Source organism: Macaca nemestrina, chromosome 1 (assembly GCF_043159975.1).
Source record: "Macaca nemestrina isolate mMacNem1 chromosome 1, mMacNem.hap1, whole genome shotgun sequence".
Classification (NCBI taxonomy): domain Eukaryota; kingdom Metazoa; phylum Chordata; class Mammalia; order Primates; family Cercopithecidae; genus Macaca; species Macaca nemestrina.
The window spans coordinates 54,966,268-54,982,939 of record NC_092125.1 but is presented as its reverse complement, the minus strand read 5'-3'; the positions used below and the strand labels follow the sequence as shown (position 1 = coordinate 54,982,939).

Genomic DNA, 16,672 nt, shown 5'->3' with positions numbered 1-16,672 from the left:
TTGAGATAATGGATATACTAATTACCCTAACTGACCATTATACATTATATATATGGAAACATTACTATGTACCTCATGAATATATACAGTTATTGTCAATTTTTTTTAAAAAAGGAAAAAAAAAAAGACAATTCCTAGGTTGTTACTTAGATTTGGTGAAGATAGTATTCACTATTGTGACATGTCTCAGATTATAATTGCATTTTCACACATCAACACAAAATTTTATTTATGAATAAAAATGAGTAAAATAGTACTTGAAAAATGAAATTGAAAACAGATTTAATAGTAAATTCAGAAAAATAAGTGCATTTTACTAATAGTAATGCCATTTATTCTATTTTTTTTCACAACTGGGATATATCAGTTTTCCATCCTGACACACTGCTCGAAATGAATGAGATTTTGTTGGACGATATCCATATTTACAATCAAATTCAACTATGTCACCTGTTCTTGAATAAAGCTTTCGTTGGTTTGTCCACTTTAATTTTATATTATATTTTTCCATCATTTCTTGTGATATTACACATGGATCTGAAAGTAGAAAAAAATGAACATAAAACATTAAGTAGTATGCAAATCTTTATAGACTCATAGACAGGTTTTCAAGTAGAATGTTATATGATGGTTGAGGAATTATTTCTCTAAATCCTTTCCAAACCAATGCTGTAAAAACATAATATAGATTTAAGTAAAGTTAAAATGGTAAACGATGTAAAAATGAGGTACTATGTTTAATGGATGATAATTTAAAGTTATTACCAGATTCATAACATCAATTGTTATATTAAGATAGTTGTATTTTAGAACCTGTCATTGCTGTTTCTGTTTGATTATGATTTTGGTGAAAGAATCCAAACTTTCAGTAATAAGATGAACAAGAACTGGGAATCAAATAGAGAAATGTAATGACATTAATAGCTAATAATATGGTATTATTCACTTGAAATTTGAAGAGAAAGCAGATTTTAAGAGTCCTTATCTCTCTCTCTCTCACACACACACACACACATACATATTTACACACAATGGTAACCATAGGTGGTGATGAATGTGTTAATTAATTTGTAGTAATCATTGCTTTATAAATATATCAAACAACATGTTATAGAACAAGAATAGATTTTTTTATTTATCAACTAAATGTTTTAAAATAAAACATAAATATAAAGAGAAAAATTTCTAAACTTTACATTCCATTATATAAACGTTTGGTAGGCAAGCATTCAGCAGAATGCTTGTTTGTTAATCTGTGAAAATTCTATTACAAACAGTGAAATATCAGACTCATCACACTGATTTTTCCAGACCCATGAGAATACTAAAGTACTTACCTAAGCATTTTGGTCGTTCTGACCATTGTCCATTTCTACATGTTATTTGATTATCACCCTCAAGTTTATACAAGCTCTGGCATTGATACTCAACTGACGAACCTGGAGCATATACTGACAACGGGAATGAAGTAATGTCTCCATTGTCAATAGGTGGAGGGGGCCCACATTTTTCTGCAAAAACTAAAAAAACATCATTTGATTTACTGGGAGAGCAAATAAAACTGCAAGTTCAAATAAGGCAAATACAAACTAGGCACTTTATATTCTATCAGGGCTTTTGTGATTTATGCTGAATGAAATGATTCCTGGAGTAAAATTTATCCTACAAACTGAAAGTTATATTTTAAGTTATTTTCTCCTGACTGAAGGAACACATACAGCATTAACAAAGATGACACCTCGTAGTATTCCAGGATTAAGAAATGTTTTTCTAAATGAGTATGTGCTAAACAGATAGAAAGCTATGACAAACACAGAAAGTTTCTTATTTTAAATTCAACATTCTTTGGAGTTTATTGGGTCCATAGTCATTTCATTCTTTATTTTCATTTGCCTTACAAAAGAAACATTAATTCCTTGAAAAATTTAAACAATACAAATTAATAGAAAGTAAAAGGAAATTGCTGGATTCTTGGTATCGGCAAAATGAGGAACGAACTTTTCTACCTTTTCCTTATGCTAAGGACAACTCGAATTTTGGACACAATGTAAAAAAAAAGAAAAGAAAAGAACATAAGAAGACTCTGAAAGAGGCAGAGACTTTGATCTAGCTAGAGACTTCAGGACTCAGGAATGATACAGCAGGGTCGTGTGGGTTTTCTTTTGGACTCCTGTATATCCTGGTTAGGACACTGGAGGAGACTGCAACCCAGTATTAATATGAGGTTCAGACAAAAAAAGAAAATCCCCAGAAGCACCTACTTTCTATACCCAAAAGCCCAGGAAAAGAGCAGCCTTACAAGACCAGAATCATGTTTACCAATAACTTACATACTGTAGGAAAGATCCTAAGAAGCCAATGACCACCCTCCACACTCCCAGATAAACAGAGGTCAACTGTGGAACTTAAACTTTCACCCACATGGTCAAGTAACAAGACACCTCTCCCTTTCCCCATGATGTCAGCAGAAGCTAAGTGGGAAACCTGGGCTTATACCCAGCATGGCAGCAATGGAAGCTGCCAAGTAAGACTTTTTGCAATCCGGTACTCAATATATAACACCTAAAATATCTAGAATAAATTTAAAAATTACTCATCATATTAAGGACCAGGAAACTCTCAATAGAGAAAAGACAATTATTAATAACAGAAGACAACACTAAGAAGACACAGATGTTGAAACTGATGGTGCTTTGAAAAGTCCGGTAGGAATTATAAACCCAAATAGTAAAACAAGAATTAAAAAAAAAAAAAACCACTGGATAGGCTTAATAATACATTGGGAGTTGACAGATGAATAAATTCATGAACTTCAATACAGAGCAATATTAATTACTCAGTCTGAAAATAGACTGAAAATAGAAAGCTGAACTGAGCTTCAGAGACCTTTAGGATACAACAAACAATAACAAATAAGGAGAGGCGATCCAGAAAGAGAAAAGAAAAAGTACCGGACTGAAAACAATAAAAAAAAATGACTGAACACTTTCAAGATTGACCATAAGGCATAAACTAATAGTGACATATAGAACCAACTAATACTGTACAATATTTTTCTCATAACTTGAAAAAATATATCAGCTATTTTGACTTAATTACATTAAATTGTTCCAAATCTATCAAAAATATAAGAAGGGAATGATATTAGAAGCCTGAGGAGATACTGGTAGCTGGAGCACTTGAAATTACTCTTTTTTGCATTCACATCATTTATCACACATACTTGCCACCTGATATAGTTAGGCTTTGTGTCCCCACTCACATCTTATCTTGAATTGTAATCCCCAGGTACTGAGGCAGAGACACAGTGGGGGGTGGTTGGATCATGGGGATGGCTTCCCCCATGCTGTTCTCATGATAGTGAGTGAGTTCTCAAAAGATCTGATGGTTTTATAAGTGTTTGGAAGTTCCTCCTTCACCCACTTGTCTCTCTCCTGCTGCCTTGTGAAGAAGTGCCTGCCTCCCCTTCTGCCATGATTGTAAGTTTTCTGAAGCCACAGCCATGTGGAACTGTGAGTCAATTAAACCTATTTTATTTATTTATTATTATTATTTTGAGACGGAGTCTCACTTTGTTGCCCAGACTGCAGTGCAGTGGCACTATCTCGGCTCACTACAGCCTCCGCCTCCCCAGCTCAAGCGATTCTCCTCCCTCATCCTCCTGAATAGCTGGGATTACAGGTGTGCACCACCATGCCCAGCTGATTTTTATATTTTAGTAAAGACAGAGTTTCACCATGTGGGCCAGGCTAGTCTCAAACTCCTGAACTCAAGTGATTCGCCTGCCCCAGTCTCCCAAAGTGCTAGGATTACAGGTGTGAGCCACCATGTCTGGCCAAACCTACTTTATTGATACATTACCCAGGTTGGAGAAGTTCTTTATAGCAGTGTGAGAATGGACTAATACAGTCAATTGGTACAGTGGGCACTGCTATAAGGTACCTGAAAATGTGTAAGTGACTTTGGAACTGGGTAATAGGCAGAGGTTGGAACAGCTTAGGGGGCTCAGAAGAAGACAGGAAGATGAGGGACAGTTTGGAACCCCCTTGAGACTTGTTCAGCAGTTTTGACCAAAATGCTTATAGTGATATGGACAATGAAGTCCAGGCCGAGGTAGTCTTAGATGGAAATGAGAAACTCATTGGGAACTGGAGCAAAGGTCACTCTTGCTATGCTGTAGCAAAGAGATTAGTGGCAATTTGCCCCTGCCTTAGAGATCTGTGGAACTTTGAAGTTGAGAGAGATGATTTAGGGTAACTAGAGTAGGAAATTTCTAAGCAGCAAAATATTCAAGAGTGACAGACTATAAAAGTTTGCAAAATTTGCAGCCTGACCATGTAGTAGAAGAGAAAAACGAATATTCTGGGGAATAATTCAAGCCTGCTGCAGAAATTTGCATAAGTAACAAGGAGCCAAATGTTAATAGCCTAAGACAATGGCGAAAATGACTCTAGGGCATGTCAGAGATCTTTGAGGCTTTCCCATCACAGGCCTAGGAGGAAAAATAGTTTCATGGGCCTGGGCCCTGCTGCTGTGTGCAGCCTCAGGACCTGGTGCCCTGCTGAGTCCTAGCTGCTCCAGCTCCAGCTGTGGCTAAATGGGGCCAAGATATAGCTCACGTCATTTTTTCAGAAGGTGCAAACCTCGAAACTCGGCAGCTTCCACGTGGTTTTGTGCCTGTGCATAAGGCACAGAAGATAAGATTTTGAGCTTTTTTTTGGTTCCAAGTGGGAACCTCTGCCTGGATTTCTGAGGTTGTATGGAAATTCCTGCATGTCCAGGCAAAAGTCTGCAGGGGCGGAGTCCTCGTGGAGAAACTCTGCTAGGGCAGTGTGGAAGGGAAATGTAGGGTTGGAACCCCCCCACAGAGTCACCACTGAGGCACTGCCGAGTGGAGCTTTGCATAGGGGGGTACTCTCCTCCAGACCACAGAATGGTAGATAAGCCAACAGCTTGTACTATGCACCTGGAAAGGCCACAGGCACTCAATGCCAGCCCATGAGAGCAGCCCTGGTGGCTGAACGCTGCAAAGCCACAGAAGTGGAGCTACCCAAGGCCTTGGTAGTCTACCCCTTGCATCAGTGTGTCCTGGATGTGAGACAGGGAGTCAAAGGAGACCATTTTTGGAGACTGAAGATTTAATGAGCGCCCTGCTGGGTTTTGAACTTGCATGGGGACTGTAGCCCCTTTCTTTTGGCCAATTTCACCCATATGGGGAGAAAGTTGGAGGGAAATTATAAATCAAATTATTCCCAATTTTATAAATGGGTAACTAAATATCAAAGACTTTTTAGAAAACCCATCTTCTAAGTTTTTTGAACCTTTCCATTATTCTCATCTCTATCACTAGTATGTTTATAAAAACTCATTATGAATATCTTCTGATTCAATTAGAAATAATTATGTATATGAATATGTGTTTATTTTTCTTATTTAATCATCTCTCATTAATGGTTAGTTTATAAAAGTATATATTAATTCTTACATAAAATACATAATTGACATTCAAGACAGAGTAAATAATCTGAATAAATCAAGTATACATACAAAAAAACAATTGAAATATTTTCTAATTAATAATCTCATAAATATTATTTAAAGTGACTAGTTTTATGTACTGTCATTGGCACTTTAATGGTTTGATTGCAGTTTACTCGAGCAAATCCCACTAGAATGTGACTCATTTCACTTACATAAAACTTGTATCCCTAAATCTCTGTATTTTATTCCAAGATTTTGGATGGCAATTCTTTATTGATTGTCATCTTTTAAAAAATCTAATTGTAAAAACAAAATGCCATTGAAAATAATTGATCTGGCTGGGTGCAGTGGCTCATGTCTGTAATATCAGCACTTGGGAGGCCAAGGTTGGCAGATCACCTGAGGTTGGGAGTTCAAGACCAACCTGGCCAACTTGGTGAAACCCTGTCTCTACTAAGAATACAGAAATTAGCTGGGTGTGGTGACACATGCCTGTGATCCCAACTACTCAGGAGGCTGAGGCACAAGAATCGCTTGAACTTTGGAGGCAGAATTTGCAGGGAGCCAAGATCACACCATTGCACTCCAACCTGGGCAACATAGTGAGACTCTGTCTCAAAAAAAAAAAAAAAATAATAATAATAATAATAATAAGGAAATAAGTAAGTAATTAAGTAAATAAATAAATAAATATAATTGATCTTGGCTGATGTAGGGTTTCCCAGCTGCTTCATTCATATGTGGTTATTGCATGGTATTGTAGAAGGAATAATGGCTCCCAAAGATGGCTCTGTACTAATCCCTGGAACATAGATTACCATAACTTGCAAAATGTTACCTTAGATGAAAACACAGACTATGCACCTATCATTATGAGTCTAGTTGCCCTGAAACTTTATTAACTCTCCATGGTGTTCTTGAGCTACCATTCAACCTTGGACATAGACTGTTCTGCTGAATTCTTCCACTTTGGAGATTCTGACTTCCTCCATCTACTCTTATAACCTCAATATGTTGCCTTATGCTTTTGGAATAAGCAACAGGCAGAGAGGGAAAGGTAGCAATATTCTGAGAACTTGAACAAAAAGATGTGTTCTTTGTCAGACTAAATAAAGTGGGCTAAGTTTTGAAGCAACTTTATCTTGGCAACTTAGTTTCTAAATGTCATTACTCACTGAATGGAACCAGAACTTATTGAAGGTATGGCTGATTCTAGTTCTTGGACAGGGAAAACATGAATTAAACCCGGGATATTTTTTGTGTCACAAAGCAACAGACTTAATCAAAGGCTAACAAAGTCTTACAGACTGTACACAAGAGAGAGCCAGCTTGTATGGGATACAGCTGGTCAAACTTAATTTGTCAGGCTTCTAAAATATAATTGTTGGGCTGACAATAGCCATCATCCCACAAATTGAAGAGAGCTTGTTCATGACATAGAGAGAGCATGGAAATATTTATGCCATCATTGAAGCCTATAAATCCTGAAACCTATTCAATCACTGGAATTTTCTGGTATTCATAACATTTGTTCTTTTTTTTTTTTTGCAAATGTTAATCATGTTTAATCCTGTAGTAATAGAAAGATACTATGATTTAACTATTTACCGAAAAACTATCACAGTTTCAGTTGTTTTAAGAAGACTCAGTTTTCTAGAAGTTTAAATTTAGTGAAGACAGGGTCTCACTCTGTTGCCCAGGTTGGAGTGCACTGGTGCAGTCATAGCTCACTGCAGTCTTGAACACCTGGGCTCAAGTGATCCTCCTGCTTCAGTCTTCCCAGTGGCTGGGACTACAGGCACACACCACTGTGCCCTGCTCTAGAGGTTTTAAATTAAATATTGAAGATGTGGAATAATATTTGATAACATAACATCTTTTGAAAAGCATACCACGGATTCTATTTCCTGATTGGATGGAATAGCTGGTATCAACATAGCATCCCACTGGAAAAAAATTAGAAAACTGTACAAAATATATATCAAGAACACTGGAAATCTCCCAGCACACAACCGTGATGACTAAGAAAATGAATAAACCTCAAAACCCCAAACTACCATAGCACACAGCCCCATCTGTTTGCTGGGAGGCCTTTCTCAGACTCTGTGCTGTGAGGGAGAACCCAGGAAGAACTCAGTGGTCTTCTTGAGTTGAGACTAATAAGGTCAGTCTTGGAGACTACGGTGGCCAGAAGTTACTGGGCATAGTAGTAGAGAGAAAGTGGTATGAAGAGAAAGAGCTGTAGAAGTTTCCACGGGGCTCCTTGTGTTTTTAGTTGAATACTGAGCTGTGCAAGCATAGGACGGAATCGTATTGGGCTGGGCGAAGAACAATTACTGAGGCGCTATAAAGACGAAGAATTACAAGAGTTCACACAGGACTGGGAGGCGCCATCATTTATGCCACAGGTTTCCAAAAGAATCGTTTTCCAAATGCTAAGCCGCTCACAAATAAACATACCTCTCAGAAGTATGGACTTTCTAAAACGTAGGAATTGATGATTTATTCAATAAAGCATAAGAATTTAAATAAAGATACATATTAAATGCTGTCTTACTTACAAGACATTTTCATTAGAATTTGATTTATTTTCACTTTAATACTTCAGTTTTGTAACCATTTCTTTCTAACCTGACACTAGAAACCACACACAGGCATTACTTAAACTTCAAGGGATTATATTCAAGGTGTATTCTTGTTTAATGTTTTTACTTACCACATACATTTGATTTATATAGTTAGGCAAACTATGTTATTGCACATCCATTTAGACACAATTGGAACTGAAAATCAAATGAATAATGATAGAAGTATGTGGTAAAACCTATATTTAACCTATATTTAATTTGTAAAAAAAAAAAAGATTTATTTCTTTTAAACTTTATAATATATAGCAGCATCTGAGAGAACAGCGTTGTACTTACTAGTGGACCTGCATTTGGGAGGAGCAGACCAGCCCCGTTCCACACATGAAATATTGTTCTCCTTGTTTTGAAGGCTGTATCCTGTGTTGCAAATAATTTGTACAGTATCTCCTTGTAGATGTGTTTGTCCTGAAGATTCAGAATGACCATTTTCCACAAAAGGAAAGAAACACAGTCCTAAGGACCCCAAAACGGATTAATATACAAGATGGAAGTAGCAAAGAAAAAGTACAACTGCATTTTAAAATATTTTAATAAATCGGGTGAAGTGGCTCATGCTGGTAATCCCTGCACTTTGAGAGGCTGAGGCGAGTGGATCACTTGAGGCCAGGAGTTTGAGACTAGCCTGGCCAACATGGTGAAACCCTGTTTCTACTACAAATACAAAAATTAGAGGGCATAGTGGTGCGCACTTGTAATTCCAGCTAGTCTGGAGGCTGAGACAGGAGAATCACTTGAACCCAGAAAGCAGAGGTAGCAGTGAGTTGAGAAGGCGCCACTGTACTCCAGCCTGGGTGACAGAGTCTTACTCTGTCTCAAAAAAAAAAAAAGGAAAACTTTCTTTTTTTTTTTTTTTTTTTTTTTTGGAGGCGGAGTCTCGCTCTGTCGCCCAGGCTGGAGTGCAGTGGCGCGATCTCGGCTCACTGCAAGCTCCGCCTCCCGGGTTCCCGCCATTCTCCTGCCTCAGCCTCCCGAGTAGCTGGGACTACAGGCGCCGCCACCACGCCCGGCTAATTTTTTTTTTGTATTTTTAGTGGAGACGGGGTTTCATTGTGTTAGCCAGGATGGTCTCGATATCCTGACCTCGTGATCCGCCCGTCTCGGCCTCCCAAAGTGCTGGGATTACAGGCTTGAGCCACCGCGCCCGGCCAAAAAAAAGGAAAACTTTCAAAGCTGAAATCAAATATAAACATTTTCAAAAGGCTTTAAGTCATGCTACTATATATATACGCTGAAATATATTTTTGTTTCTTTTATATGTACATATAGAAGAAAATATTTCATGTTGTTGCTCTATGGTTTTTATAATAAAATATTTTATGTTTATAAACTATTTTAGGGACAAAGAACATCTTCATATATCTATTTCTCTCTTAACTCTCATAAATGTTTCTTAGGAGAAAGATCATTGCTACTTCCTTTGTTGCCTCATCTATCTGTCTCCCAATTGTTTTCTCTTTTAATACACCTGTTATCATTGGAGTCTGCTCTCTATATTTATTGGAGTATTAATAGCTGCACTTTGAAGGACCAAATAAATGATTTATTGAAATATAAAAGTGAAAATGCTAAACCTCCTTGCAATGTGCAGAAGAATGGTAAATTCAAAACAGAATATGTATAAAAATGGCATTTTAAAGGAAAACTATGATCAGGCTGCTGCCAAATGAATATTAGTAAAGAAATATTAGCAGTCAAATATATTAATCATCAGTCTAAAACAATTAATATATTTCAACACGTAGAGCATTTCCATGTAATGCAAGACAGTTGACATATTTATTCTTCATTGATTCTCATAGGAGGCATCTCAAACTTGGAGGACTATATCTCCCATCTTTGCAGCTCCTCTGGTCACTGCCCCTGTGATTATCAAGACCTTATGGTCTTGTCTGGCACATCCTTCTTTATTCACTGAATGACATCCATTTAATGAACAGGGCATTTACTCACTGAGACACTTTGGTGTTGGTGACCATCCTTCTTCCGTGCATGTTATGCGAGTCCAAAAGGATTTTGACGGAGACACAAAATTATATTCACAGGAGTAATAGAAAACTTCCCCTGTAGGAACTTGGGAGAATGGCTTATGTTTTTCTTCATCATATAGAATTCCATGTTTTATTTTTGGAAAATCACAAAATGTTGCTGGGAAAATAACACAAAACTGTAGAATTACATAATAAGCTACTTAAATAAATCAGTAGATTATATTTTAATCATCTCATTTACAGTTTTTTTCTTTCATTTAGCTTAAATGCCTTTAGCTTAAATGCTTTCCAGTGTACAAATTAGGAATGAAAAACCATCACTAATTAAGGGTACAAAAGTATTTGAGGAGGTCATTGTTAATGCATATAAAATTTATATTTTGGAGTGATATGAAGTATGAACTCTCCTGCAATTTCATCAAGAAGAAAACCCTCACACCACAATTTAAGAATGAAGCAGCGATAAGAGTAGCAAATCTTCCTTATCTGCATAGTATACAGTGGAGGAGTGATAAGGTTGCTCTTAGCTCTCAACTTACTTCTTTTCTCTATTCTCATTGACCGTCATAGGTATCTCCACCAGAAACTCTGCCCTATTTATTTTCTGGTGCAGTAAAGATGTTGGGTAGGTAGTTTTGTTTTTTGTTTACTAATATCATTTTGAATATTTTCTGGTTACAAAGTTAATATAGTTTCAGTGGAAATAATTTAGAGAATATAAGAAAATCACTAAGAACAACTCAATCAAGATAAATTTAGAGCTAAACTCTGCTAAATGTTGTATATACAAATATGTATTTGTATATTTGTATTTATATGTGTATACTTGTATTTTGGTTTTTATAATAAAATATTTTATGTTTATAAACTATTTTAGGGACAAAGAACATCTTCATATATCTATTTCTCTCTTAACTCTCCTAAATGTTTCTCAGGAGAAAGATCATTGCTATTTCCTTTGTTGTATAGCATTTACATTGTATTAGGTATTATAAATAATCTAGAAATTACTTAAATTACTTAAATTGTATGAGAGGGCTGGGTGTGGTAGCTCATGCCTGTAATCCCAGCACTTTGGGAGGTTGAGGCGGGTGGATCACTTGAGGTCAGGAGTTTGAGACCAGCCTGACCAACATGGCGAAACCCCATCTCTACTAAAAACACAAAAATTAGCCTGGTGTGGTGGTGTGCTCCTGTAATCCCAGCTACTCAGGAGGCTGAGGCAGAAGAATCACTTGAACCTGGGAGGGGGAGGTTGCAGTGAGCCGAGATCATGCCACTAAACTCCAGCCTGGAGGCGACAGAGCAAGACTGCACCTCAAAAAAAATAAATAAATAAGTAAATAAATAAATAAAATAAAATAAAATAAAATAAAATAAACTGTATGGGAGGATATGCACAGTTTATATAAAAATACTACACCATTCTCTCTGAGAGACTTGAGTATCCTTGGATTTTGGTATCTACTGGGTGTGGGTAGAGTCCTGGAACCAATTCCTTGAGGATACTAAAGGACTACTGTATATATGTACATATGCATCCATACGCACTGCGGTGCAAGATACATTAAAGCAATGTAGAAAATGAGTGAAATCTTCATACTTTTTGACTCTTTTTTGTGTACACATACATATATACACACACATATTTTTTAGTAGACTTTATTTTTTATTTACAGGTATTTCACAGCAAAATTGAGTGGAAGGTACAGAGATTTCCTACATACCACTTCCTCTTCCCTACCACACGGATAACCTCCCACACCATCAATATAATTATCACCCAAAGTCCATAGTTTATGTTAGGGTTCACTCTTGATATTGTACATTCTATGGGTTTGATATACTTTATCTTTGAGTAAGTATTTAGCTCAATATATTTCCTCAATATAATACTGCTCTTTGTTTTTATCTCAAGATATTTTTGCAATATAGTACTGCTGCATAAGGAATAATTTTATTTTTCACCTTATTTGGAAGATGTGTGCAGAAATTAAGCTGACAAATCAGAGAAATTTCTCTTTTTCATCTATCTACAAGTAATGTTTAATGTTAGACAATATTTGAAATATTTTCACCTTGTGAAACCTGAAATTGATTGTCTGTTTAAAATTTGACATTAGATAGTTTTGGTAAAGGTATTGAAGGAAAGACTCCCGTCTTGATAGTATTAACCTATCATAACTCTTTCGATTATCCTTCACTCCTCCAAAATTATAGTAGTTTATTTTCATACATTTGCACCTACATATTCTTTGCTATCCAAATAACTTGGTTTTCCAGAACTAACTCTATGACATTCATCAAATATTCATTGTGCATATCTGCAGTGGTGCTAGCTAGGAGTGTTAATGTCTTTTTGCAAACCTCCTTTACACAACCACCCACTTCAAAAGTAGAAAATAATTTTTCTTGTCTCAACATTCTGATAGAATACTATGAATATATTTCTTCTGGGATATATATACACACACACACATTTTATATATATATATATATGCACACACACACACACACAGTCATACAGTTATTCAACACATAATGACATTTTGGTCGATGACTGATTGCTTATATGACAGGGGACCCATAAGATTAGAGTGTAGCTGAAAAATTCCTATCACCTAATAGCCATCATAGCATTGCAGTGCAATATATTACTCACATGTTTGTGGCACTGCCGGTGTAAACAAACCTACAGCATTGTCAGTCACATAAAAATACACCACACACAATTTTGTACAGTACGTAATACTTGATGATGATAATATAGAAGTGTTACTGGTTAATGTATTTCATATACTATAATTGTTATCAGTATTTTATGGTTCACTTCTTCTATTCACTGTTTTACAGTTAATTTTTCCTCAGGTCCTTCAGTAACTATTCGAGAAGAAACCTTTGTTATCACAGGAGAGGACAGCTCCATGTGTGTTACTGCCCTGAAGACCTTCTAGTGGGACAAGAGTGGTGGAAGAAGATAGTGGTACTGATGATCCTGATCCTTTGTAGGCCGAGGTTAACGTGTGTGTTTGTGTCTGTTTTTAACAAAAGGTTTCAAAAGTAAATAAATAAGTAAAATATTTAAAAGAGAAAAGCGTATAGAACAAGAATAGAAATAAAAAAGCTTTTGTACATCTCTACAATGTTTTTAAGCTAAATATTATCTCAAAAGACAAAAAAAATTAAAGTTGATGAAGTAAAACGGTTAATATAAACTAAGGTTAATTTATTATCGAAGAAAAGTTTTAAAATAAATTTAGTCTAACCTGGGTGTATCAAAAACTCAGTAATTAGCACTAAAGAACTTATCCATGTAACCAAAAACCACCTGCTCCCGCCAAAACTATTTAAATAAATTAATTAATTAATAAAATAAATTAGTCTAGCCTAAGTATACAGTGTTTGTTCTACCTCCACTAGTGTATGGTAATGTTCTAAGCTGTCATATTCACTCACCACTCATGTAATGACTTACTGAGAGCAACTTTCAGTCCTGCACACCCTATTCATGGTAAGAGCCGCATACAAGTGTGCCATTTCTAATGTTTTATACTGTATTTTTATTGTATTTTTTCTATATTTAGATAAACATATACTTACAATGGTGCTACAGTTGCCCACAGTATTCAGTACCGTAACGTACTGTACAGATTTGCAGCCTAGGAGCTACAGGCTATACCATATGACCTAGTTAGGTAGTAGGCTATACAACCTAGGTTTGTGTAAGTACACCCTACAATGTTTGAATAAGAAAGAAATCGCCTAAGGATGAACTTCTCAGAACGTGCCCCTCTCATTATGTATGACTGTTTATACACACACACACACACGCGCGCACACACACACTCACAGTCACATATAGTCTTGCAATTTATTTGCCTATTTACATTTTGCTTTTCTTTGGGACACTATGGTAAATTGCAGTGAGGTGTGGTTAGGCTTGTCATTTTCTTCCAGCTTCTTTACTACATGAAGCACAACATATTGCTTGATAAATATTTTGCTACTGGAAGCATGCAGTTTTCTATGTATACAAATGTGTTGCTTCAGTGTGTTGTTTTTGCTGTTTGGCAGGGCTCTCAATAGACACCTAAAGGACGGTGTAACACACATTTACAGATCATTTAACATCTAGGCAACCTTTAGATAGAATGTCACTGAAGTTTCTCCCAGAGACTGGATTGAAGCTTGAACTTTTTTTTGGTGGGGGGAGGGTTAGGAATTGTCAAAATTCTGTATATTTCTCTCATATTTTTCACTTATCTTCCTCTGTTTCCCCCCTATTTAGAAATTCTCTTGTAATGCCATTTGCAATAGGTGTATAAGCCACTTAATGAATACCATAAACATAGATTTAAGAAAAATCAAATACACTCATACAGTCGCACTCCTGTGATTACAACTCAGCACTAAAAGTGAAAACAAAATAAAATGAATTTCAAACCAATAGAAATAATGCTTTGCAACACTTCTAAGGGCAAATATTTAAAGGAAAGAATTTTATTGTTCATATCGTTCTCTTATGTCAGGACAGACGAGAAACTGTTCAAATAAAACTTCAAAGGTCTGTAAACATTAGGAAACAGCAAAACAGTAAAGTAAAAACTTTCTGGAAATCAAAGAGTAAAGCATAATGATCGAAACTCCATGTACACACATAGTTTAATTAGTATCCTAGACCTTGGTAGAGATTTTATTTGCAATTCGTGTGGTATGGTGGCCTTAATTTCAACATGAAATAAAATAGGATCATTTATAAGAAGCAGTTTGTAATATTATTAAAGAGGTGATACATTACTTCATTCTTGATATTTAAGAGCTCAGAAGGAGCAATTTCTTGACAGTTCACTGGTTTATATATAAGTGATATTTTCTATTGTTTCAGTAAAATATATTTCCCTCTGTTGACTGATAATTAGATTGAATGGGAATTCCATTTAAAATTTAAAGACCTATAAAATTTAAATGATCAAATCTAGGAAAATAAAATCCTAAAAGCATTTTGAAGGTGGCCAAATCTTTTTGAGATTGATTTTTCTAGTTAGTGGCATTGCAGAGTTTATGCAGAATTACAATAATACTTCACCTTGCCACTGTGATTATAGCAGATTTTCCCTCATTTAATTCCTCTTTACATTCTCTGTTTGGCGGCCATTTACCTTTGCAACTTAGAGGATGGAGAGAACTAATTTTATTCTATTTTCCTGCTAATTGCATGTTAGAAAGTATTTCCATAAAATAGATTAACATTATAAATCATTTAAAATATTTTCAGCTATTTATTCATTAAAAAATATGTAAGCTTACATACCAAAACGGATAAATGTATCTGAAAAAGGAACTAAACATTCAGGTCTGCTTTCAACTTACCTTCTCCCCCAACAGAGGATATCTGTGAGATTAGAATTACACTGATCATGAGCCACATGCCTGGTAGTTCCAAACTTATATCACTAAAAATACTTCAGTGGTGGTGGTGTTGCTTTGAATCCTCTTTCACTAACAGTTATGAGCATGACTTTGAATTTCAGCGTACTAACTGGAAGCTAGTTTAGTAATGTCCTTTGTGGTAAACATCAAAGTTCATGGAGGGTTGTGCAAAATAAGCAAATAGTGTCTAATCAGTGTTTTCATAATAATACTCTGAATTTATCATGTAATATTTACTTGAGTAAAATAAAAGCTGTTCAATATCCTTGCTGTGGTCCCTGAGTCTCTGAGTTTGGAATATTCAGAATGGGCCATTGAAGAGGAAAGAGGAAGCCCCTTCTTTTTTCTAGCCAAGATTTCAGCTACATCAATAGTCAAGCAAGTGCAGGTGATCAGGCCAGCATCACTGTTCTAGTTGTAAATTCCACTTAAAACTGGTATTAAGAATGAGGTAACTTCAGACCATCCTGGCTAACATAGTAAAACCCCATCTGTACTAAAAATAAAAAAAAAATGAGCCAGGCATGGTGGCGGGTACCTGTAGCCCCAGCTACTCGGGAGGCTGAGGCAGGAGAATGGCATGAACCTGGGAGGTGGAGTTTGCAATGAACCGAGATCACACCACTGCTCTCCAGCCTGGGCGACACAGTGAGACTGTCAAAAAAAAAAAAAAGATAACTTCTTAATGGTTTTCATATTTTGTAGACTATAAAAGGTCAAATCAAGAATAATTTTTGGTATGTAAATGTTCCTGAAATTTTTGAACAAACAAATTTTACTTCAAAATCATTTTGTTCAGATGGTACTGTGAGAATGGGTATTTGTGGGTCTTGGTATATTCACTCACCACCAAAAGGTAGCAATAAAACTGGATAAAATTATCAAAATAATCTCTAGAAATTGGCCAAAGAGCATACTGTTGGGAAATATTTATTCTAGAAAGTCTATATAAATCTCAGTAAGAAGAGTGGCTGCTTTTATCCACCTTTGTCTTGCAGTCCAGTTCTGTGGCTCAGAAGTTGAACCCTGGATAGGCAAGCAGTCTATGTGGACTGGAAGCTCTGCTGCCCCACTGAAGGGGAGTTACTTTACAGCATGGAAAAATCCCTGCCCAAGGATCCTATT

General features: G+C 36.0%; 1 protein-coding gene across 2 annotated transcripts; it reads right to left on the bottom strand.

Annotated features, from left to right (window-relative positions):
• Window positions 1-265: 265 nt before the first annotated feature.
• Window positions 266-15,689, bottom strand: LOC105484948 (complement factor H related 2). 2 transcript variants are annotated; one of them, XM_071077546.1, is made up of 5 exons: window positions 15,488-15,689; window positions 10,080-10,274; window positions 8,406-8,582; window positions 1,338-1,520; window positions 266-537 (listed from the first exon to the last, which is right to left on the bottom strand). In XM_071077546.1, the coding sequence occupies exons 1-5, from the start codon at window positions 15,543-15,545 to the stop codon at window positions 338-340; spliced, it is 813 nt and encodes a 270-aa protein (XP_070933647.1). In that variant the 5' UTR covers window positions 15,546-15,689; the 3' UTR covers window positions 266-337. The 2 variants fall into 2 exon arrangements, with proteins under 2 accessions (XP_070933647.1, XP_070933648.1); XM_071077547.1 differs by having other exon boundaries at window positions 8,406-8,534; window positions 15,488-15,664.
• Window positions 15,690-16,672: the final 983 nt, after the last annotated feature.

Excerpts from the sequence above, each read along its gene's own strand:
- LOC105484948 (XM_071077546.1), bottom strand. The coding sequence starts at position 15,545 with ATGTGGCTCATGATCAGTGTAATTCTAATCTCACAGATATCCTCTGTT. Across the intron at positions 10,275-15,487 it reads ATCCTCTGTTGGGGGAGAAG|CAACATTTTGTGATTTTCCA; the intron begins GTAAGTTGAAAG and ends TTATTTTCCCAG. Across the intron at positions 1,521-8,405 it reads TCCCAAATGCAGGTCCACTA|TTTTTGCAGAAAAATGTGGG; the intron begins GTAAGTACAACG and ends ATGTTTTTTTAG.